The sequence below is a fragment of the Trachymyrmex cornetzi genome, unplaced genomic scaffold, assembly GCF_001594075.2.
Source record: "Trachymyrmex cornetzi isolate Tcor2-1 unplaced genomic scaffold, Tcor1.1 scaffold454, whole genome shotgun sequence".
Classification (NCBI taxonomy): Eukaryota; Metazoa; Arthropoda; class Insecta; order Hymenoptera; family Formicidae; genus Trachymyrmex; species Trachymyrmex cornetzi.
The window spans coordinates 1,163,011-1,188,265 of NW_017299334.1; the positions used below are offsets into that span (position 1 = coordinate 1,163,011).

A 25,255-nucleotide genomic window follows, 5' to 3' on the forward strand; every position below is an offset into this window, starting at 1 on the left:
CCGCTTTTTCCCGCCCCCACCTCCCACTATACATCTGAAACCTGACCCCACTCGTCGCGCAAAAGCGCGAGCGCGCACACCCGCCGGTTTCTTCCTTCTTCGCTTCGCCGACGACGTCTCTCCTTCCTATATGAGCCAGCGAGCACCAGCTTTATCGACGTCCCTGTCTAGTTTCTAGGATCCAGATCTAGGCCTCTTCCTCCCGCTTGGTGAACGCCACCGTAGTCCTCTGGTCTACCTGCCTGGCCGCTTGCTAGTGCGCTCCGGCTGATCGCGTCGCACTTTTTCACTTGTCCTGTCTGTGGCTTGCCTTCCGTCTCTACTTACTTTATCACCTCTCTCGATACCTGGCTCTCCAGACTCTCGGACGCTGAAGAACAACATAGGAGCTTTTATTCACGATTTAGCTGCTATGCTTTGAACACTCTGACGAATTTAATTTTCATGCTCCGGTCGTTTTTAAATATATAGATCGACTTCTTTTTCCAGTCTTATTCCTTCGATTTTCGTCCTGAGGTTCTCGAGCTGTGAGACATCACTTAGAAAGACGAGACGTGTTCGTATCTTTAAACGCATGATTATTCATCAGCAAACAAACATCGATCCACCGATCTTGCCTTTAAAGTTTTAGCGTCATCTTCGTCTGCATCGCGTACGGTAGAAGAGGAAGCTGTGTCCCCTCCAAGTAAATGTACCTCTCTCTACCAGACTGAAACGCTATCTCCTCGTCTCGCCTCGACTGTGGTATTTTGCCACTTTCGATTTTACTTAGGGAAGGAGCGCAGAAGCACTTCATTAATTTCACAGATCGGTCAATTAAAATATGCTGCAAAAAGTATGTCATTCCATAGATACAGAACGAGGTCGGCCGATTCACTTTTTGATTTTCGCCAACCACCCGTTTTACTTTTTATGCATTTTAATGCTTATAAAAATAGAAATCCTGATTTCCGGATTAAATTAAATCTAAATCGTTTCACACACTGAAAGAACATGCTTTTTGTTGAAATATCTAAAAAAGATTATGGAAATAATTTTTTTTGGACTCTGAAAATGAATATGTAAAATGCACAAACTCTATAATGTTAAAAACTTTTTGTCATCAATGCTTAAGCGTTCTCCGTAGTTACTTTGACCAACAAAATTATTAACAGTTTTTTCCGTGTATTATTAGAGCATTTCGCTATTGTTCGAAATATCATATAATCACCGATTTTTTAATTATTATTGTTATTATTATTATTTAGATTATTAATGTTATCAAATAGGTAATGTGTAAAATTAATTATCTTACTTCAAATGATACAACAAAGTAAATTCTGTATTTGAATTTGAAATACCTTGAAGATTTATTTCATGATCAAACTACGAAAGAATTTTTTTCAGTTCTAATAATAGTAATCGCGTTAATATCCAAATTTAATGTTGCGGACGTAGACAAAGATGTTCCGTGGCGGCCATTATAATTCGCGAAAGCGTGTCTCGCTTTGGGTCAGGGCCATCAGGATCGGGCATCCGTGGGCAGGAACCAAAAAGAATTCCACTATCTCTGTTCTACCTCCGATCAACGCGGAAGCGTCGGCAGTTAGTCGTAGCTGAGTGTAATTTAGTAAAAGACAACTCTCAATAAATGAAGATAATTTTAATAAAAGAAAGAAGATTGAAAAATAAAAAAGAGAACACCGTAAAATTGAAAGTGTTTTCATAAATAATTACAACAGGCTTAATTACAACATATATATTTATTTATCTATGTAAAAAATTCGTAAAATTTCCTTTAAGAACTCTGTTAAGAAATCACAGAAAACAGTTTCACGCAGAAATACTTTCTCGGTTTTTTTTAACAATTTTTTTGAGACAATCTTTTAATACTATATTGTAAGTTTCTTGTAGGAAACGTGAGAACTGTAATTTTAAATGTCGAAATATAATTATTTTCCGGTTCTTATATCCATTTAAAATAAAGTTTTGTTTATCATTCAATCATACCGATTGCAATTCTTCTTTCACTGTGATGATCATACGCCACGAGGAGAGAAAAAAGAGAGTGCGGGAGGGCCCGACATAAGTTACGTAGTGAAGGCATGAGGCTCTGAATCACCAGAACCGGTCCGGTAGACGCGATGCCTGTTGTGCGAACGCGGAAACCACGAGAGACCTGCGGACTCTCGCGAGTCACGGAAGGATTCCTTTCTCCTCTTCGCTCACTGTACTTCTTTTTATATCTCTTGCTTCGTTTTTAGTTCCCTCATTCTCTCTTTCCTCTCCTTTTGCTCTCTTTTTATCTTTATTTTATTTTATAGGGATTCGTCAGACACTTGTCTAGTATTTTCTATGTAACCAAATATTTTTTATTTAATTACACATTAGTATAATTTTTTATACTAATTGTTTTAAATTTTGTTTGAAAAAGAAGAAAGTTTGTATATTTACATCAACATTGCTGTATATAAAATTGCAAATCAACTGCAATTTTATTAAGCAAGCCAAACTTATCGCAACTTAATTAAATTTTAAATTGTTATTCATTTTACAACAATTATTGAACAAAATTGGAATATTTTAATTCCAAAAACTATTTTAAGTTTTATCAACAATTAATAAATTACTAAATTCGATAATTTATTCTTTACTTTCTCTTATTTAATCTAAAAAATATTTTTATTGTTATTTGCATAGATTAAATGCCGTCCATATTCATACATTCTATCAGCTTGGGAGATCTTAATGCGAGCAAAGACGCCGCAGCTTTCCGGCTAAAGGTCGGTCGGGAACTGAAACGAGTATCGAACAACCTGTTGATTCTGGACCCTTTCACTCCCATCTTTGATTCGTGCTAAGAGGAGGCAGGCAGATGATGCCATTGATTTATCGCAATATAATCTGATATTTCATAATCCGTATATATTATTTTATAGTTAAAATTATCTTTTCAATTTCCTTAAATCAGTCACAGTGAAATTTTTAGTCATTGATGCTCAATAATAGGATGTTCAATAAGAGATCGCGGAAGCCAATCGATTCCAGCAATTTGCAGTTCGAATCTCGATAGCCCGAATAGCCACCGGTTTCACAACCTGGTTGAAGCAACATTTCGCGGATCAGATCAGAATGTCGGAACCGGTCGCTTTAGGACCGGGCCAAACGTGAAAACGAAACTTTCGGCGACTTACTTTCTCCTAGGCGTGCATTCTCTCTACCTCGTTATTGCAGAATCGGCTGTGGATTGCCTTCCAGAGGATGGACGTCTTTTTCTGTGTGAATACGACTAATAATTCAGTTGCTAAAAGCGGAACGCGTGAAAAAGTGCGTTCTTTCTTCGAGTTTCGTTAACTGATTTACTTTATTCATTGCCGTTGTAATGCGAAATCAATGAATCTTTTAACAGAACGACAGAATACACACAGAAAGAACGATTTTGCTGCAAGATCTAAAATGTTGCTGGATCTAAAAATAATTTTGTTTCTGTGTAACCATCAAAATAATTATACTCGAAATTCAAATTGATTGCTAGAATCAAATTTTTTGCAGCATTGCTTATTATTTTTTAGTTTCTAATTATATGTAATATAAAACAATTATTTTGATGGTCTAACAAAATTATTTTCGGATCTATATCCAACAAAATTTTAGATTTTTCTGTAAAATCAAAGTCAAAATTCTTTGCGTGCAGGGTTTTTCAATCTGTTTACTGCAAAGGGTCCAGGTGTACAGCGAAAATTTTGAAGAAAAAAAATTTTGAAAAAGCGAAAAAATTTAGAAATAAATAAAAAAAAGCGAATAAGCCACGAAGTAAAAAATAATTTAAAAATTGTGAAAATTATTTAAGTTTTTATTGTATTTATTCTCATTTTAACCAAAGCAAGATATTTTATCATTGAAAATAAATTCGTATTCAAACTAAATTAAAACTTAAAAACTTTACTGTTTATTTGTGAATGTCGTGTTAGCGGTATCCGATAAAGACTATACTGAGCAATGAAGCGTGCGTATTTAATGGTGTACTTCTACAAATTTGTTATTTAATGTACCGCGAATTGAAAAAAGTTGAAAAACGCTACTCTAATAGTAATTTAATATAACTACTATTTAAACTGATGACGATCACAAAATGCGACACAAGAAGCGCTCGATATTCTTGCGTTTAAAAAATTAAAAATTTCCGATTAAAACATTTCTAAGTTTTTGCCATACAAAAAACCCTCTATAGGCATGCATCGATAAATGCATATAAATTATATCAGCCTTATATAAATTTGTCATCGCGTTAAAGCCACAACTGCACCGTATCAGTATGTATGTTTCCCCATATTCACGTTTTTGCTTTCGCTATTCGAATAATTTAATTCGCTTAGCCTTGTGAGTATTTTTGCAATTCTATAAAGTTAAAAAAGGTTAAAAAAACACATGAATTTTTACCTTTTTACCTTCTCTTACCTAGAATGCGCACGTGTCAACAATTTTTTAAACGTCATTGCCTTAAGTTTTTTTTTTAAGCAAGCGCGTGCTCTATTTTTTTACTAATTGAAAAGGGATTTGATCATTAGATGAAATTTATCTTGTTTTAATAGCTATTTTTTCGTTATTACGCAAACTATTTATTTCATGACCTTCCTAGTTAAAAAATAATAGAAAAGTTATAATACATATATTTATACACAAATATTTAAAGATTGTTATTAATTATTATACATATATTACGTAAAGAATAATGTAAAAAAATCTCTTTAAGTTTTTAAATAACTTAAATTTAATTTAATCTTCTTTTGATGGTTTTCAGGAATAAATTCTTCTATAAATATAAAAAAAAAGAATATTTTTAAGAAAGAATTTTTACTTACAATGCAAATAATGTTCAAGTTGCAAATCTCTTAAGAAATCTAATCCCGAATTAAAATCTGAATGATCTTTCGTTATACATCGCCTCTTTCAGAGAATAAAAGACACTCGTCACCTAATAATAATAGTATCTAATCATTCAAGCAACACTTATCAATTTATTTTTTCTCTTTTAATAGCAAATAATTACAGAGCTACGCCGCCTCGTGCAGCATTATTGCTGTAACTGGAAGTATACTTTACTAACTAGGCAACGTTCTTACTTTCATTTTAAGATAAATTCTCGATCTACAAACGCCATATGTGATTATTCAGAAAGAAATTCAGATAAAGTAATATCAACGTAATTAATCACATAGATAGTATCTCCATTGCACGCTTATTTACATTGATAATTATTCAAGAATTTTTTTTCCTTCGTCATTTTCTGTCGCCTCGATATGTACCGTTCAATTTGCGTATCCCATAAAACAGAGTCTGGATTAGATAATCCTTCCAAGAGTGTTGCGTCTAACATTGCAACGGAATCGGTCCTTATAGATCCGCGAAGAACAAGAACGAGAAGTTTGCGGTATAAATCATGAACCTGGAAGCGGCAGCGCGTTTATTAATTATTACCTTTCGGTAAATACCGTTTGCAGGACTTTCGTTCGCGACCTTTCGTATACGCGGATGCAACGTACATGACAGGGACCCGAATGGATCCTGGCAATAACTTCGCATCCGTCCGATACAAACTCTCAACTGCTGACCGCATGTATACGTAAGTCAGCACGTACTTATTATCGCTCGAATTGATTGCCGGTACGCGAAATGTGGCCGATGCAACGGATCCGACATAGCATCCGATAGTATATTTGTGCATCTCACGGAAATTTCCGCAATCATTTCCCGATACGTTCATTAAACCATTTTCCCGTATTCTCGAGATAAAAAAGAATTGAAATATCGAGAAGTGTGATTCTCTTCTTATTGTTACAGACATATACGCAGAAAGAACGATTTTGCTGAAAGATTTAAAATTTTATATACGAATCTGAAAATAATTTTGTTAGAAACTCATCTGATTGTTAAAATATCGAAATTTCTTGCAACATTGTGTATTATTTTTTAGTGTCTAACATAATTATTTTATTGGTCCAATAAAATTATTTTCTAATCTCACTGCTAATTAAAGTGTATAAAAAAAGTGACTACAATATATGTGTATGATTAGATATGTTTCCATGTAAAAATAATACATTATACTGGATACAAAAATGGATTAATTATACATTTAAATGTGTAATACAGTGTCATTTTTATACAGAAAACCAATCACACACACACACATACATTATACACTTTATATACTTTTTAGTATGTAACTGTATCCACATTGTTAGAAATGTAACTATGAGCTTCTCCTTTATATTTAAATGCAACTCGTGATTATGAACAAAATTAAAAATAATGAATGATTTAACTGAAAATTAAGATACAGTAGTTACTTAAATGTAATGAACGCGTATATTAAATTTTATGTACATGTGCAAATATACTTTTCAGTTATAAATACATTAAATTTAATGTAATGTTATGAAATTAAGTTCAAATTGTGTAACTTAAAAGTATATTAAATGTAATGGAATTTTTAACGGTGTAGTAGAATTTGAAATCTTTCAGCAAAATCATTCTTTCCCGCATGTGGTATAAGAATGTAGAACGACATCTGTATTTGGAATACATATAGAAATCCTTGTTTAATTAATTTCATTTGTTAAACTTTTGAAGCGTGATCAAGAACGCATATTCTCGAATTTCCTCCTATCATACGAAAGAGAAAAGATATCGGGCGTATCGTTTTCTTGTAATTAATTCGCTGCAGTCTATCTATCCAAAATAAAATTAATTCAATTATCGCTATCGATTTCGTCAACGATTCACGCACGTGGCGCGTTTAAGCAACGGCTGATTATTTAAACTGCTCAGTTTTTTATCGTTTTATTTACTAATCCAATAGATCCCGGGCACGTGCTCTCAGTACATCGTCGTCTTCAGGAAGCGCAGCGGACGCGTTGAAATTACACGTGTAGCTTTTATAATCTTTTTGACATAAATATTCTGCGCGACGCCGCTAACATCTGCTTGTCAGCTGTTAATTGAGCCGAGCTCGAAGCCGTTAGATCAAAAGGAGGTTCAAATACACTCGTAAGATTCTATATGACGCGCAAAAATAGATCACGCAATTGCAGAAGTCGCGTATTTAATATAATAATTTATTGGAAGCAATTGCGATTGACAACAGGAGACAAACGCTAATAACCTATTGGCACGGCAAGCTTTTGTTAATTAATAACGCATGAATAATTATATTAGTGTTAAGTAAGAATTCATAAATATCAGGACAATTTTCTTCTATATCTATATGAATATTCATCACAAAGGTATTTTGATCACGGACAAGTACGTAAGGTATTTTATGCAATCACAGTAAATGTTGGAGAAAAAACAACAAACTGCAAAGTAGCTGAGTTAAGGCCGTCTTGATTAATTATATGTTTCAATAATTATATCGATGATGATTTTGAAATTGATTGTACTTAGTAGTACTAGAAAGATCGACGAAGGAACTTGCGAGTTTGTTGTGCAAGAATGTCTTACAAAAAAAGTCGATCAATCATTTAAAATGAATTTTTAAAAGCATATAATTTTTTTCTTAAAAAAATGTTATACATCGAAGGCAAACGTCATTTAAAATATATATCATAGTCTGCATTTAATTCATTTTCGTTGAAAGATATATATAACTCGTTCTTCTCCCTATACAACATTACTTAATTATTTAATATAGTTACCGGTCGTAAACAATGCTCAACAATCGCGGATTATTAGTTGAAATAATTGACGCACGAAGGGGACAGTACCGCGATAATTCTGGGAGCAATGCGATCATCCACGCACGGAAATCAATACTTGTGAAACAGTTGTGCACCATTTTTTCTTCATCGAGTTGAGAACGAACGTGTTATCTTGTTGTTTACCTGTCACCGGCACAGATTTCATTGAAACCCATTATTAAATGCATCCGCGCCAGAATTCGACCGTAATCACCGCGAGACAAACTCCGTGAGGAAAGACCATCGACATATAGAATGGACCACCGATCGCGATGGTGGGGGTAGAAACACGAGTAGAATGAGAGGCAGATAAATGGATGAACGTTCTTTCTCTGTTTACTAAACCTGATTGGTTGGAGCAGTACTGCTGGATCAACAACAACCAATCAGGCTTAGTAAACAGAGAAAGAACACTCTAAATTTTTGGGAATGAAATTGCACTCCCAAATTATCACAAAGAGTGATAGTTGCGCCAGTCCGACAGGAGTGAAATTTTCACTCTTAGAGAGTGAAAAATCATTCCAAATGGGAGTCAATTTTCAATCTATGTGGAGAGTAAATATTTCACTATCCGAAGGGAAAGACTGAAACTTTATTTTAATAAATATTAAGTTCAGCCTCCTTACATCTAATCTAAAAATTATTAGGCTCATTCGACGTGTTTTTGCACAAAATAAACAAGTATGGCAGAAGAAAGTATCGCTCTGTCTCGCGAAACGAGATATTAATCGTTAAAGTTGATTTTTTAGGTTAGGTTAAGAAATTCACTCCTGAAGGAGTGAAATAAAGTTCACTCCTGTCAGATTGGCGCAACTATCACTTTTTTTGGAGTGAAATTTCACTCCCAAAAATTTAGAGTGAACGTTCATCCATTTATCTACCTCTCATTCCTACTCGTGTTTCTACCTCCACCACCGCCATCGGTAATTTATTCTATATATTCATGGAAAAGACACGAACATCACGCAATGTCGACACGTGAAATTAATCTTTCATAGATACGTAGACTGAACTGTCTTAAGATTACATAATTGTGTGCGCTCGTAAATTTTTTTGACCATCAAGAAACCGTTTCATGTACAAGAGATAGTTTATCAATCAAAAATATACTAAAGATATCAGTAGCTTTATCGAAAAGAAAAAACACTTTTTTTAAATTATTTTTTATTAAAGAGATAATTTTGCGGCTGTTCTAAAATTTTAAATCGTGATACGCGAAACTTAATTCTATTAACTTAATTCGATCGCTGATTCCAGAATGAAACGTTATATATTCTATGGAATAAAATATGAAACCGTGATTATGACAGTCAATTATGATTAATATGAACATCGAACTGCGATTACAATTAACATTACAGTAAAAAATAAAGATTAATGTAATATATACATCATAATAAGAAATTTAAAAAATTTAAGAAATTTAAGAAATTATATATTTTTTATTATATTTAGAAATTTATAGTCGAAACATACGTTCTTTTAGTTACCTCAAAAAGCAACGCAAACACACTACTCGATCAATAACTAATTAATCAACCAACAAAAGAGAGATTACTATCGAAAGTCAGGTATTTCTATCATACGATAAAACAGATGAATAACGAAGATACCTCCATATATCATAATTACGATTGATTATATCTCAACTCGAATTGCCATGACGCGAACACGTGTAGGCAAACTATTAAAAATGGTTGAAATCATGGAAATAAGAACTACAATAATAGAATAATAAAACGATTAAACCGTCTGCTTAAAGCGTGGGTTGTTCCGAAGAATGATTACACATTCACAATAATTTAAATTATATTACATATCTATTAAATGAATATCATAATTAATATATCAGAGTTTTAAAATCAGCATACACATTAAAGGTGTATTACAATATTTTTTAATAAAATGAAAAAATTATTAAAAAATTACAAATTTTTTTATTGTGTTTGAAAATAATACAAAAAGTATAGTGGCAATCTAGAACCTGGATAAAAAATTATTTCAATAAGGCATAAACATGTTTTTAGAAAATAATTAAGATAAAAGGAGAAAATCTTTATTGAAACTATAAAATTGTATATTGTAAAATATTAATCCTATTAAATCGTTTTATATGTAACATTCATTTGTACACAGAAAGCACAAATTTTCAATTCCAATCACCTTCTGCAAAGACAATATACCTACACTTGATACATCCTTAACATATGAACTTTGACAAAACGTAAAAACAATGAGAGAAAATAATTTCTATTTTTATTTGTTCAAACTTCATTGGTTAAATATTAAAGACATTTCGAATAATTTTGAAGTTTTGCAAAACGTCGGCGTCGCGGCATATTATTCGTTTCTTAGCACGCGATTTGAAAATGATAAATGAGGATGAATATCATTTTAGAGGTTTTTTCTTGCTCTCCGTGACTATCGTAACATGAGTAGGTATGAAGACATGACAGGATATGATGTCACAAGGCCGGGCAACTCTTCACGTATCTGCCTCTCTCCCACCCTTAGAGTGTTCGTGTTTCTCGCGAAATATCGCGTTGATTGAATGTAACTTCGTACTTGCATGATGATTTGTGCATCGTGCATCTGCTTGTTCTATCTGCCCAAGATATTTGTCCAATCAACAAATTTTTTGTTTATTATGTCGATTGTATTTTTTATTTTTTACTAAACTCGTTTCTTGTGACCTCTGTAAAATTAGCGTTTCAAAAATTTCTATATATAGATATAATTAATATAAGAGTTCTGATTCTTCTTAATCATCTCGACAAACTGACTTTACAAATTTTACAAAATTATTCTTGAGAAATAATAACCGAGTATTACGTATACAGTAAAAAACATTTTATATCTGTGTTAAAACTGTTCCACTCAAATTCTTGTTAAAATTTAATTTTAAACTGATATTCAATGTTTCTTAATGTGTCAAAATACAATTTATGAATAAGTGAACGAATAAAAGTAATGTAGTTTAAAATAAGAAATGAATAAAATATGTATTAACTTAATATATTATAAATGTCAATTTTATTGAAAAAACATTTCCATATTTGTTTACAAATTGTGTATTACATATCAGTAGGGGAGACCGGGGCCGATTGTCACAGTTTTTGATTATTGATTTTTAGGAAAAAGTGGATGCCTGATTTTGAAATATTATATACATTACAATACACCTTCAGGTATTAAAAAATATATTACTCGTAAATTCATCATATCATAAAAATAAGTTATTTAATTTTAAATGAAGCTGCGAAAATATGACAATTAACCGTGTTCTGGGTTGATTGTTACACGTTTTAGGATTGGTAGTAGCATATTTGTTATGGACAACACATATAAAAAACACAATTTTTATTTTAATATCAGTTCTATATTTTGAGAAATAATAGTAATTATAGTATTAATACAAATAAAATAGTTGTTTTAATCATAAAATACGTAATTTGTTATTTGTACCATAGTTTCTATATGAAAAATGAAAAAACATATATCTGTATGAAATATAATATATCTGTAAGTATATTCTCTGAAAATGTGTCCTCTAAAGATATTAAAATTAATTGTCACCTAACCTCGTCTCATTTTGATTAATCTTATACCCCACATAGCCATTTTTAATAAAAGAGATTATATTCACAAACTTAGTCAGAATAATGATTACTTAATTGTAGCAAAGATCTTCTAAGATATATCGTTTTCTATGAATACAGGGATATTACGATTAATAATGCCAAAGACTTGTCAGACAACAAAATGGTGATTATAAAAATTTACTCACCGACTTCATTTTCTCAAAAATCGCTATAAATAATATATACAATACTTGTGGTGCAAATCATTTTACACAACAAATTAATATTATATCAGCTATCTACAGTCAAAAAAAGAGATTTTTCTGCCGTGTCTTGTTTGAGTTATAAGCATTTGGACAATCAACCCCGTATGACAACCAGCCCCGGTCTCCTCTATTATACTTCTTGTAACGATTTCTTTATATAACATTTATATTACTTTCTAACATATTTATCTTGTTGAATTAACACAACAAAAATTTGAGTGGACGTTTGAAACATATGAAATGTCTTAAATTTAATACAAATTTTTCAATTATATACAATAGTTTTGTTAGCTAAAATGCCTAAGTACATCATTTTTATTGTACTATTTTTCTAAAATGATTATATCCTTTCTAGAATGATTCAAAAATAATCATTAGAAATAATCGGCTATATTCGTTGCTTTATAATTAAAATCTCTATTTTTTCTATAATCTACGAAAATATTGTAAAACATAAAAAGCGTGGACGTAGAAACGTAACTGATACAACGCATGCAAAAGGGAGCGACTCGTCATATTGTCGTTTCCGATTTGAGGAGAGACAAACTCTTCGCGCAGTAATCCTTTCGTGGATTCTTCGGGAATTTGCAAAATAAGAAAAAAAAATAATCGTCGATGGTCACTTACCCTTCAGAGAGGATGTTATCATGGGGTCACCTGAAAACGATACAATTATAATATTGCTATGAACGTCATGATTCGAAAATGAAAGAGATAAAAAAGAGAAAAATCTCTAAGCGAGATTTTCTCTTCTTCCCCTCTCTCTCTCTCTCTCTCTTTCTCTCTCTCTCTCTCTCTCTCTCCTTCCCTCTTCCTCTCTCTCTCATTCTACGTGCATTATATACGACATATTATATACTCGCGCGTATGTCGAAGATCACATGGCGTTCGCGGCGCAACGAATCGCATTCTCCGGAGGTGGAGGCGAAGTAAAACAAAGCCCAATAAAGCGAGGAGGGAAGAAGAGCGGACAAAAGGGTCCCTTTCTTTCACGGAGATTGCACGTCCGCATCGCGATGCATACGAGGATGAGCGCATAGCGTGCATCTCTCTTTCTCTCTCTCTCTCTCTCTCACTCTCTCTCTCTCTCTTTCCTTTCTTTCTCTATGCGTGCGTATGCGTGCAGCCTCCCACTTGCGCATTATGACTCGAGAGATAGAGTATCTCTCGCGGCAGGAACATTTTCCCGGTTCTTTTCTGCCGCCCGGTGATCCCTGACCCCGAGGCCCTGCCCACCCGGGCCCACGCGCCCGCGGCCACTTTCCTGCTCTCGGATTCTCCGCATCGCACCGCACCGCACGGCGGATTCCGCCGACCTTAGGGTCTCGGTGGTGCTCGCAACACCCCGCTATTCCTCTCTTCGTACATTATTTAAAACAGCGAATAGAGAATGCAGATATACCGACATGGCGACAGCCACGTCGTGTCGCGCCGCGCTGCACGTGTCGCGATTATATCCATTCGCGATTATTAATTATTCATTAATGCACCGACGGTTTGTCCCAACAGTCTTACGGTATGAGCATCAAAGGTAATTATACGGCATGAAGGATGAAAACGTTTGGTTACAACCGCGCAATATATGACGGGTAGTTATTTATCTAAAGCGTTCTTATACTTGTTGAAACTGTTAGATATTCTTCCAAGAGATAAATTTGTTAGGTTGTCTCATTTATTATAATTGCATTTATTATAATTGCACCTGCGATAAAATATTGTTATAAAGCTCTAGTAATTGATAATAATTTCACTATGATAATTATATAATTAAAAATATATTTAATTTATTTTCACTTTCATTGAATTTCATTATAATAAGCCCTCTATAATAATCGAGATTCTTCGTTAACCTAATTAACCTTTGTGTATATTTTGCTCTAATAATATTTGCTAATGATGGCCAAAGGTAAATAATTGAGTTGTTATCTAGAAATATCGTTTTGTACACTTTTATTAAGTGCGGATATATAGTTACGATTATATAAGAAAAATAACAGAGAAAGAAGCGATTATTTATGCATGTGTATGTGTGTGTATATTGGTAATCTAAAGTAAATTGGAATAATTAAGTTTTCTCGTTTAAAAGGTCAATTCTGATCATTTGTAAAGTCGGAAGTAATAAACTCTTAATTAAAGAAAATATATCAACAAGTTTAACGTTAAAAAAATAGATCTTCGTTATAACAACGAAATATCTTATTTTAAAAAAATTATATAATTATATGTATACATAATTTGCACATGGTAATTGTATCCTGTGCAATTATATATTAAACGTACATATAATAAAATAATTATAGAAATATATTTATGCTTATATAATTGTAATATCTTTTATATGAATATGTTTTTTTTTTAATAAGTAGGATATTTTATGATTATCGTACAATTTAATAATGTATTAAAAAAATTAAAAAGGAAGTTGAAATCTATAATATATTAATAATAATAATAATACATATAATATATATCACAATAGTTTTGAACCAATGTAACTGATCAAAATAGTACAACTGTACAATTGCGTCGAGTTTTATTGAATTGAAATAAATAATTACTCCAAGTATGTTTCCCAAAAATCTTTTAAAATGTCAAATTTAATCAATTATTAATTTATGTGCGAGAAACCTAACATTTCGTAATATACATTTTTTTTAAATAATTATTTTGGAAGGTGAACGGCTGGCTCGTAACCTCGGGATTTGTTTTTTACCGTATGGCAGCGTGTATACGCAAGGACATAGTGCTATCATTCGTGCATTGACACTCGAATAAGCTGCCAAGTACTGGCCCGAGTCGTCTCTTTATTACTTCTCGAAACAAAATTGTACTTTACAAATTGTACTTTACAATTATTCTACGATTAATTAATTACTGTCATTAATTGCTATAATAATTAACGAAATATCAAAGCACTAGTTATTTATCAGAGAGAATATATTTCGCGGTTTATTCGTTAAAAAAATCGAAGCGATAGAAGATGGCAATTATTGTTCGTCACGTTATTTGTACGATCAGATAATTATTATTGATCTAATGATTCTTAGATTAAGCTATACATCACATTGCAAGCTTTGGGTTTTTCACCAATGTAAATTGCTTATCATCTAAAGATCTATTTATTGCATGAAATCAAGTTTCAATTTTAGATTTTCGAACTTAGGGCTTACAGGAAAATTTAAATAGTAAGGAACTCAACATGTTGAACTTGCTACTGTTTTACAGTCTCTACTGTGATTGGTTAATTCACGTATATTGCTTACGTTCTACTGCTTAAATTTTTATGTACCTTATTGTGTTTTCTGATTTATCGTATTTTAATTGTCTCTTAATTCGATTTTATTAATTACATCATTTTGGACGGTGTCAATGTAAATTCCGTTATATTAGTGGCTCATACGAGAGTACGGAATTTGGCGAGGTATTCGAGCTATTTAGGTTAGAGTCAGGCAAATGTCACGTGTGATTAACATCGGGAGTTTAAAGTTAATACGCGTTCGCGCGCGCCACGTCGTATTCTGATATAATTAATTAGTGCGTGTTCATTAACCGTGTTTCGCGAGTGTTGTGCAACCAAGGAACGGAGAGATGGAGGAAGTCTGGGAGGCATCGAGCGGAGCGATGGCGGAGTATTTAACCATAGGGTGAGTATTTATTACTTACTTTCACTTACTTTCTTATTTTTACTTACGACATTGATCGTATCGCAGAAATACATAATTATTAGATGTAAATATTTACTTGAAAGTAAAGGAAACAAGATCATGCAAAATAGTATTAATTGTTTATATAATAATTATTTTCAGCGTAGTTCTAATTTGAATGTATTTTTATTTTATAGATCAACGTAGTGTTCCGCTTCGAAACTTCGCTGTTGTGTATCGCTTCGGTGAGTGATAAATTACTTTTTAGATTAATTTCAGGAAATGCATCTTTGAAAGTTGTATAAAGATATGTAAATAGGTGTATATATACATATATCAAAAGTATAAGAATATTACAAATATAACATTACTCTGAATTTGATGCCTAAAATAAATGGGTTAAAACAGATTAGTGATAATGTTTAAAAAAAAATTCTGGATAAATAATATATAATCATCCAGCAAATTTATTACGCGACAGAATATTATCTTCGGCATAACTAATTAAGAGCACTATGAAAATAATATGTTATGAGAAATTTTAGTATACTTTATTTAAATACTTATAGTTAATTAAATTTTTTTTAATATAGGAAAAAAAAATAAAATAAAATAAAATAAGGTAAATACTGATATTTTTAGAAAAATTTGTATTTCTTTATGACATATTCTCACACAAATTGCGTGATCGAACAAAAAGCAGCACTATATTTAAGTATAATATGTATTTATGTACAATAAAAAATAAATTAAAATGGTGAAGTAGGACAAAACTGTTCAAATAATTAAATATATTTTATTTCGCCCTCTTTCTTCTTCCTCAATATTTTTTTAATGAGGTCTGCGTTTATCTCTATCCAGAATTAAATTTTATATAAACAGGTGCAAAAAAGCAATATATACTTAATGATTGTTTGAATTTGATTGCACATGTCATGAACATGAAAAAATGATTGAAAATATTTTACAATTATATAGCATAGCTGGTAAGTTATTTAATAATAAGTACCTATAAACATGTGCTAATGATTGCTGATTGTATCTAATCTTATAACGCGCCAATTTTATCTTATAAATCTCTTTTATAGCATATTCATTTATATTTATTTAAATTAAATTAAATTCTAAATTATAACTTGATTTATAAGCACAGTGTACGTAGCCTACATGCTTACGTTCACATACAAATTTTCACTTTAATTGATCTTCAGAACATGCTATTGAAATCTTGTGCGGTGTATGGGACCTGTTATCTAGTCTTTCGTAAGACATAAATATTTGTTCTTAATATAATTAAATAATACATATAAATACAAGTAAGAAAAACTATTGCCTTCTCTTTTAAGGAACTATCAAATTAAAATCATACATTAAATTTTGAAGAATGATACTGGGCATGCAATGTTACTCTCTAAATTCTTTGGAGTGTTATTCTTATTCTAAAGAATGAAAACTAAGCCAGTCTTGAAAAATAGTGGCTTAATTTTCAATCTTTAAACGTGAGATTTCGTTCTTTGGAGATTAAGATTTAAGATTCAGTCTAAAAGTTAAAGAGTGGATTTCCGCAAGGTAAGAGAAATTCGCGCTGAACAAGATTAAACAAAATTAAATGATAGCACGAGCGTGATCTTCGTTTAGCTAGTTGATTTTTCCGCTCGCCTACGGTACCACCGCGATATCCGAAGTGCGTTTCCGTATTCAAGGACGTTGTCCAAGGCGTTCCATCTCGCTGCAACGGATAATGCAACGTTTCAGGATAACCAGCGGCCGCTGTTTATTTCTAACCGAGCTAGCTGGCGCAGGATACAAGTCGTCGTAGTAATCGCTTTCCTTCTCCTCCTCCGTTTTAGCCTTCTGACTCTTCTACCTCCGCCGCTTCTACCATTTCTCGCGACGTCGTTACGCCCCTCATCGTCTCGTTCGCCTCTCTTAGTCCGCCTCTTTTCCGCGAACCTTCGATCCGATCTTTTTCTGCATAAGATAGAACCGGCCACAATGACCGCGACAGAAAATCTCGCGATTCTTTATCGCACACGAATGCCGAATGGGGAAAAAACGGCGAAATCGTGCTCGTTGAGAATCTAACAAGCAAGTAATTCCATTCCTGATTAGTGTCCACAGAAAGAAATTAATTACGGCGATAACAATCTTTTTTTTTATTGTTTTTTTTACCAATTTAAAAATAATTCAGAGGCATATATTCTCACGAATACGTTCTGTTTGTAGTTGGATAAAAAAAATTTTTCAAATTGAGATGCTTCATCTCTTTTAAGATAAGGAATTAGAAGGCAAAAAATGTGTTAAATCTTCATTAATTTCAATAAATAATATGCTTTTTAACAATATTCTTTAGATTTAACAATAAAGCTATTGGATCTAAAGAATTATTATTTAAAAAACACATTATTATAAATATTTGAATAAGTAATATCAAAAACGTGAATTAAAAAAAATACATTCAAACTTTGATTTGGGGTGTAATGTCAAATTTTTCTCCTGCTTGCTAATAAAATTGTTTCAAACATGCACTGAAATTATATGTGATTTTCATATGCATGTAATCATACTTGAAACGTTAGAATATATGCTATATTATTTGTATAATTAAAAATAGACATATACACAACTTTTTGAAGCCTGATGCTAATAAAATCACTTACAAAAATATAATTAAGTAAAGTTAAGAAAAACGTTTTTTTTCATGTGATATACGGTAGATCAGTCAATAAGTAACCTTAATTTTGCCCTTGACAATTAAGATAGTAAAAATTAAAATTACTTATTGATTCAACCATGTATTATATATTAAATATTTGAAAATTATTTTTGAGCAAAATTATTTTGAACTTTTTAAGTTTATTATTGTAATTTCTATATATAAATTCGTAAATATTATAATTACGTACAACATTTTAACACGCATATTCAACATAAAAAAAATAGATTCACTTTGCACTTAAAGCTATTTTAACGCTAGATATCTCATTGATTTATCAATTCTCCTAACTTTGAAAAATTCGTGGTTTATGAAAACATGGATGTCCAACATGCCGTAAGATAATTAATTAATTGTGTAAACCAGAATATCGCGCTTTCATGAACGAGTCCTCTCCTTGGTACTTGTCGCGTATGTGTCCGCCCAATCCCTGTACTATGTATTCGTTGCCTACGTACGAGTACATAGTGCATGACAGCGGAGAAACAATAATAAGTCATACTTGTGGTTTACGCGAAGCCGCGTAAGGTATGCGAGAAGGTACCGTAATTGCGTTCTGTCAGCAGATAGATTTACGTTATCGCTTGAAGATATGCGTCTCTTCCAATGTCAGCTCGCTAATCAAGCGATCACCATATAGTTCATCATGCATTGGCGAACTCCTTAAGAAGTAGCATTTTCACTCCGTTTACCATTCTTGACGATAATTATAATTTATTCGATTAATCATTTACTTTTAAACGCGTTTATTCTTTCTTTATGATTATATGAAAGTGAGAATTTAGAGATTTAAAGTTATCAGAAAAAAAAACAAAAATTAACAATATAAATATAATTTATAAAATATAATTACAATAAAAATTACCATAAAAATTAATTACAATAAAAATAATTTTAAGATTTTGGAACGTATTATTTAATTATTCTAAACACAAGTCTCTCTTTCTTTATTCTATCGTAATTATTTATACTGCAGAGTGAAAAAATGATTGAAATGACCATGATTTAACTATAATTTCGTGTCATTTTCGCCAATTAAATATTTTTTTGATGAAACTATAAAGATAATTATTAATACTGACATTATAACAGTTATATAACTATATATATAGAGCTTTTAATCATAATTACTTTACTTACTTTACCGTACAACTATATTATCACAAATCGATATCACAAATATCAAATTTTTTTTCTCTGTGTTTAACTCCACAAAAATATAATACGGTCTAATGATTTTTGCGTCATAATAAATTACAATAATTATATACTATACAATCGACATATATAGGCAGTTGAGTTAATAATTTTGTTTTAGTTTTATTATCATTTTTTGAGTTTGCGTGAAAGTGCAAAAAATGTGATACATAACTAGGAGAAAGTTTGTCAAAGATAAGATTTATTTTCTCTCATGCGTCTCAAAACCGATCGGACCAGACGTAATTTGAATAACGGAGTAACATAAAAGTATGTGCGAAAGAACGATATGGTGAAAAGAATCCTCGTCCATGGAAATCGCACGTGATTAGATACAGTTTCCGTGTTACGTCGCTCCACATGATGGACGTTGCTGTTTATTTCGATATCGGGATTACCTCGAATTTCCATGAAAGAGAAAATAACGCCACAACGTTATTGTCCCCGTAACGGCTATTTCCATTTGCAGTCGCTTTTCTCGAATAAACACGGTAGTCGTCTCGGTACATTCATGCATTCTGGAAAATTTTCTCCGACGATAAACTCGGACAAATAATACAATCCTTACATAATTGGATTTCAAAGCAGATAAATTCGAAAGACTGTAAAAGTTGTATATTTATAGAATAAAATACAACTTTTAAATTGATAAAACTCAATTGTTTCAATTATCTAAGAGATATTGCAGAATTATTTTGTTAACATTTTACAATCTCTTTTGAAATTCCACACATATTTTTAGAACATTTCCGCATTGGAGATAAATACGAATTATTAGCTTCAGGCCACGATAAGTAATTATCCGCTCCTGAATCAAAGAGATTAAACAGATCGTAAAAGACGCAAAAGAAGTTTATGTTTCATTAGGTAGGCGGTAAATGGATTAATAAATATTTATATGAGAGCGTCATGAATAAATAATACGCTCACCTAAGTACGAAAAGTGTGAGCACCGCATGACGGAAAACACTAACAAAGGAGTATAATTATGGTGCGTACGTGCAATTTTAATGATGTCATTGGAATGCGTCATCTCTACAAAGAATCGCATTATAACGCTGTTATTCATAGTTAAGATTCTGTCCTGTTAACCATATCATATTTTGCGGTAATAATTTATTAATTTCTTATTTCTTACAACTTATGTTACAAACGTTGAAAATTTTGAAGCTAAAAATTTAATTAAAGCAGTTAAATACATCTCTACACTGCCAATCAATTTCATATATCAGAAGTTGCAACTATATATAAAAAGAACGGTTTCGTTAAAGTAACTAAAAATTTAAAAGCTAGATATAGATCTGAAAATAACTTTGTTAAATCATCAAAATAATTATGCCCAGTAAGCAAGAAATATTTTAGAACATTTCAGCAACATCGCAGCAACGTTGTAACGTCCAGGTTTTATGCTAACTACGCTTTGCTTACGCAGCTTATGTCATTTTGTGTGTGATGGCACTTAAGCTGCAAAAAGTTTTGACATTCTAGTAACCAGCTTATGAGCGTCCTACATAATTATTTAGATGGTCCAAAATTATTTTCAGATCTATATCAAGCTAAATTTTTAGATACTTCAGCAAAAGCGTTCTTTCTATGTAGGCTTCGAAAATATTTACTTTACTGAATCTATGTCTCAATAAGCCAATTTATTTCTTTAATATATCTTTTGGTTAAACAAATCCGCATCGCGAAACGGTACAGCCGTTTGGATGAAAGCAACAGATTCCCATGAATAATTCATCGGATTTACCGATGGTTGCGTGGGCAACTTCTCTTCCTCCTTGCCTTTTTGCAAGAGCTTTCGTATGGAGTGGCAAATCCCTTTCGTCGTGAGACGCGTTACGCAAACGTGTGTCCGGAAAAATTGTGTTCGACGTGTTCGCCATTCCGACGCCGGTGTCGTGTGACGACGAAAACATCTAATTCGCGAATCTATCATTTACGATTTATTAACAAAGATTTATTTAAGAGGTTTACGAAAGTGTCTTGACACGGAATTGGACCTCTTTCCATTTTAATATCTTTCTACGATTTTAAAAGCAGCGAAACTTTGTTGTCCAAACAACGGTTTTACCGTTGCGAGGAAAATTCGTGCAACTGCTGCGAAAAATTGTTGCGTAAATATTGTTCGGTTTTTTTTTACACGTTTACCATATAAAAGTTAAGTTTGGTAGAATTCACACGTGCACGTCTTATGTCGCGTGATATGTTTTCCCCGCTTACAGTTATAAGACTTCCATTATTATAATCGTTCGCTATCGCGTCTTTAGAAAATTGGATCATCTTAAGTAACACCGCATCGATAGGAAGTCAGCGTAAGGATGCAGTGCATGAAGTGTTGGTAGTAGTAACGAGTAAATATGTAGGGAAAGTTCAGGCAAAGCGAACGCCCTGAGCAAAGCGAATATTTTTTCTTTTTGCTTATCTATCTGAGATAATGCTATGAGTTTCTAAGTCTGTTAAAGGTCTTATTAAAAAAAGACAAAGAGTAAGTTGAACCGATATTAAAGTTAATCTACATTGATTGAAATGGGCATTAGAGACTCATAGCGTTATCTCAGATGAAAGTGCGAAACAACATATGGTTGCGCTCGTTTGTGTTTAATAGAGAAATAAAGGAATTGTGTGTTTTCTTACGATTTTCGTGAAGGTAGGTACGTATGCTTAATTATTAGCAGTAATTGTTTCTTAATCAGTGTGAATGATTTTTTATAAGAATTCTTTAAATGTATATTTAAAGTTAAAATTTTTCACTTGTTGCTTAAACTTAGTTTAACCTTTCCAAATTAACGCCAAGTAGGTTCTTTGGGTAAAGTAAATAGGGGCAAAGCCAATGGCCCATCCTCTTTACCCGGTATGTGATTGCACTGAAAATACGGGGAAGACGAAGGAGCAGATCATCTTTCGAGTGAACATGATTGTTTACATCTCTCACTTTTATTTTTTTTTCCACAACGCAGTATGATGTGTGTTCTGAAGAATACACCGACTGACTGTCCGAAGACTGGATCCAGTGCAGTCAGTACATCAATGGGCTCGTGAAGGCTGCTCTACATATAGAGGATTTGGCAGTTACTTTTGCGATGACTGCCGACACTGATTTTGATTTTTTAATTCCATCCTCATTGCTCGAGTGACTCATCCACTTTGCCCAGGGAGATCGGGTTTCTCTTTTTTTTACGTTTTAACTAAAAAGACATTTAGATGTTCAAGTTTTTAAATTTAATTTCATTTTATTTCAAAGTTGATTATTTTTAATAGAATTATGAGAATAAAAAAGGTTTTTGTTTTTAATTTTAACTGTGTCATTTTCCTTCCCAAACCTTAACATATCTGCTTTGCCCGGACTTCCCCTATTATTTTCGGTTAAGTCTCTTTCTGTAGGACTATCTTACATCTTTCTTATCGCCTTTGTCATTTTTCGTATTATCAATAAGAGATCTATCATAAAAGTTGCAAGAAACGCGAACCTCTTGGGTATAGCCGAAGTCTATAAGAAGATGATATTATGGAGATATTACGAGATAATATTTAGGATGTACGTGAAAGGTTAACTCGAAACCGGTAAGATATATTAATCCTTTCAATAAGATCGATCCATTGGTGATGGACATTGCGTGACGATTAACTGGAGTGCTTATATAATTTCGCGTCCGGGAAATTGTCCCTGAAGAGGAACGATTTAGAATACCCAGGAGAAGAACAAAAGAACGGAGAAAATTTCCGGAGAAATGTAATTAATTTTCGCGGTGCATGATGAAGTCGATGTTTATAATGAGACTGTAATCGTTAGCAGAAGACATATGTTGTCTTAATCCTTCCGTAATATTCTAGGTATGACATACCTGGCTACTGTAGTAGCAGTTTATTAATTGTTGATATATATTAGATACATTGAAGATATATTTGACCGATATTGAGTCAACATTGTGCTAGTAAATTGTGCTATACTAGGATATAACTTTATATGCTATAACTTTTTTATCAATAAAAACACATACATTTGCTTGTTACCATTATAGTAATTTTTAATGTTTCAAAAAAATTTTTTATAATATATTTATTTTTTATACAATATTTTTACACAATACTAATGTTTTATTTCTATGACAAAACGTATAGTGTGGCACCAAATAATTAAGTGTAATTAAACAATAAATTGTTATAAAGAACTCTCTATATTAAAATAATAATGTAATAACAATGTAATAATAAAAATAAAGGTTAATAAGAGTAGGTGTTTTTATTAGCATTTATTTCTATTATTACATTATTATTTTACTTATAATTAATAAATTGTTAAGCTTGCATTAATTCGTACGAAATTGTTTCTTTCTTTTCATTAAACAATGGATCGATATTGTAACAATTGATGCGCTGCACGCGAATTGGATACCTGATTCGTCATAAGAAACGGCTCTCCGGAGTCCGCCCTGTCCTCTAATAGGGTGAAAATGCTGTTGCTGGTCTAGAGGTGGCGGTTGGGTATTTTGCAGCTGCAGATGATGTTGCTGGGAAGATGGATAGTGGGTGGAAGCATTTGTCGCGGCGGAGACGCTTTCTGGTAGTTGCTGATACTGGCTGCCCTGATACTGACGAGGATGATGCGGATGGTGGTGAGGGTGAGAATGTGAGTACGGCGTGCACCAGGTGTAACACTGCTGCCAAGAAGCGGCCGGATCCGCACCGGCCATTCCCTCACCATCCTCGTTCCCCATTCGCGTCCAGTCACAGGAATCCATTTTAGATTTGACAGTAGCTTTTTTCTTCTTAGAAGTGCTGTACGGTATATTGAGTCTGAATAGTTCTCACATAATCACTCTCTATTCAGAGCAAAATTGACGCCATGTTTGAATTCGACTTGCATTCAGTAATTTGCTATTTCGTCAAATTCCACCAAACTGATATCCGTTAATTTCGATGATCATTATTCACTTTCAGAGAGAAATAATGGAATACGTTTTTTTATTACTTAAGTAAAATACGCCTTTACCTTTAATTATTATTTATTTGTCCAGTATTCATTTGGTTCAGTTTTGCATTGATGTTGCAAGAATTAACATCAATTTTCAGTGAGTTTGCATTGCGAAATAATTCATTGATGATTTAACAAGGATTCACTTTTGTCGTTTCGACTGCAATTTTTGTCACGATGCATTTATAATCTTCTAAGTTTCATCAGTCGCAAATCATACATATTTTGTCCAGTTTTTACATTCGCATGTTGCCACTGAATTATCTACGAATTCTGTAGATGTACATAAAAATTAATGAATTGAAAAAGCTCTTTGATATAAATAACCACATAAACAAACATACTCTCCGTAATATTTCATCCAACCTCGCGAACAATAACAGAGTTTAAAAATATATAATAGATTAAATATATTTCTTTTTCTAAATTTTTTGTTTATTTAATGAAATACATAAAAAAGCAAAATTAGGAAGCAAAATAAGAGAGAAAAATTTTTATATTTGCATAGTTTTTCTCATTTGTGACCTATTTAGAATTCATAACATTAGTATTTTTTTATTATTTTTTTTGTAAAAAATTAATTTAAAAAATTAATTTCTTATTTTCGTAAAAAAATTCAAAAAGAGAAAAAAAAATCAAAAATAGTCATATCATTATAGATAACATAATCAATAGGAAAATATTATAAACCTTTGTTTTTTTAAATTATATGTGTGTATCCACATTTATATTATATAAATAATATAACAATGCCAAATTAAAAAAATTAATTACCCTATTTGAAATATAAAAAGCAAAAGTGTGAATGTATTTTATGGCATGTTAATTAATCTATTTTCTTGAAATATCATGTGATAGTAGTCAAAAGGTCACATAATAATGAAAATAAAGCGAGATAAAACATACATATCAATAAAAATATAGATATACATATCTTTGATTTCTTTTACATCAATGAAATTTACAGAAATTGAGTATTAGCTATCAAGGACACTGTATCACGAGAAATTATACAAGTTTTGCATTAAAATTTCGCATACATTTCACATGATGTAAAAAAAAGAGACACTTTAAATATTTCCTCAAGATGAAAAAATCTTATTTGCTTCGAAATTTTTATGCTATTGTGCGATTGAGACGGAGAATCGGATGTATTAC

The 25,255-nt window shown here is 32.0% G+C and overlaps 2 protein-coding genes across 2 annotated transcripts in view; both read right to left on the bottom strand.

Annotated features, from left to right (window-relative positions):
- The window catches only part of LOC108764845 (PAR-domain protein 1), a 91,859-nt gene that overhangs the window by 39,289 nt on the left and 27,315 nt on the right, over positions 1–25,255 (bottom strand). Inside the window, exon 2 of the mRNA XM_018513243.1 lies at positions 12,193–12,222. Coding sequence (XP_018368745.1) covers positions 12,193–12,222 — 30 coding nt within the window. The remainder of the gene's footprint in view (positions 1–12,192; positions 12,223–25,255) is intronic.
- LOC108764804 (uncharacterized) lies at positions 23,433–23,964 on the bottom strand. Its single transcript, XM_018513193.1, has one exon. The coding sequence runs from the start codon at positions 23,862–23,864 to the stop codon at positions 23,433–23,435; it is 432 nt and encodes a 143-aa protein (XP_018368695.1). The 5' UTR covers positions 23,865–23,964.

Coding starts and splice junctions, on each gene's coding strand:
- LOC108764804 (XM_018513193.1), bottom strand. CDS start 23,864: ATGGATTCCTGTGACTGGACGCGAATGGGGAACGAGGATGGTGAGGGA.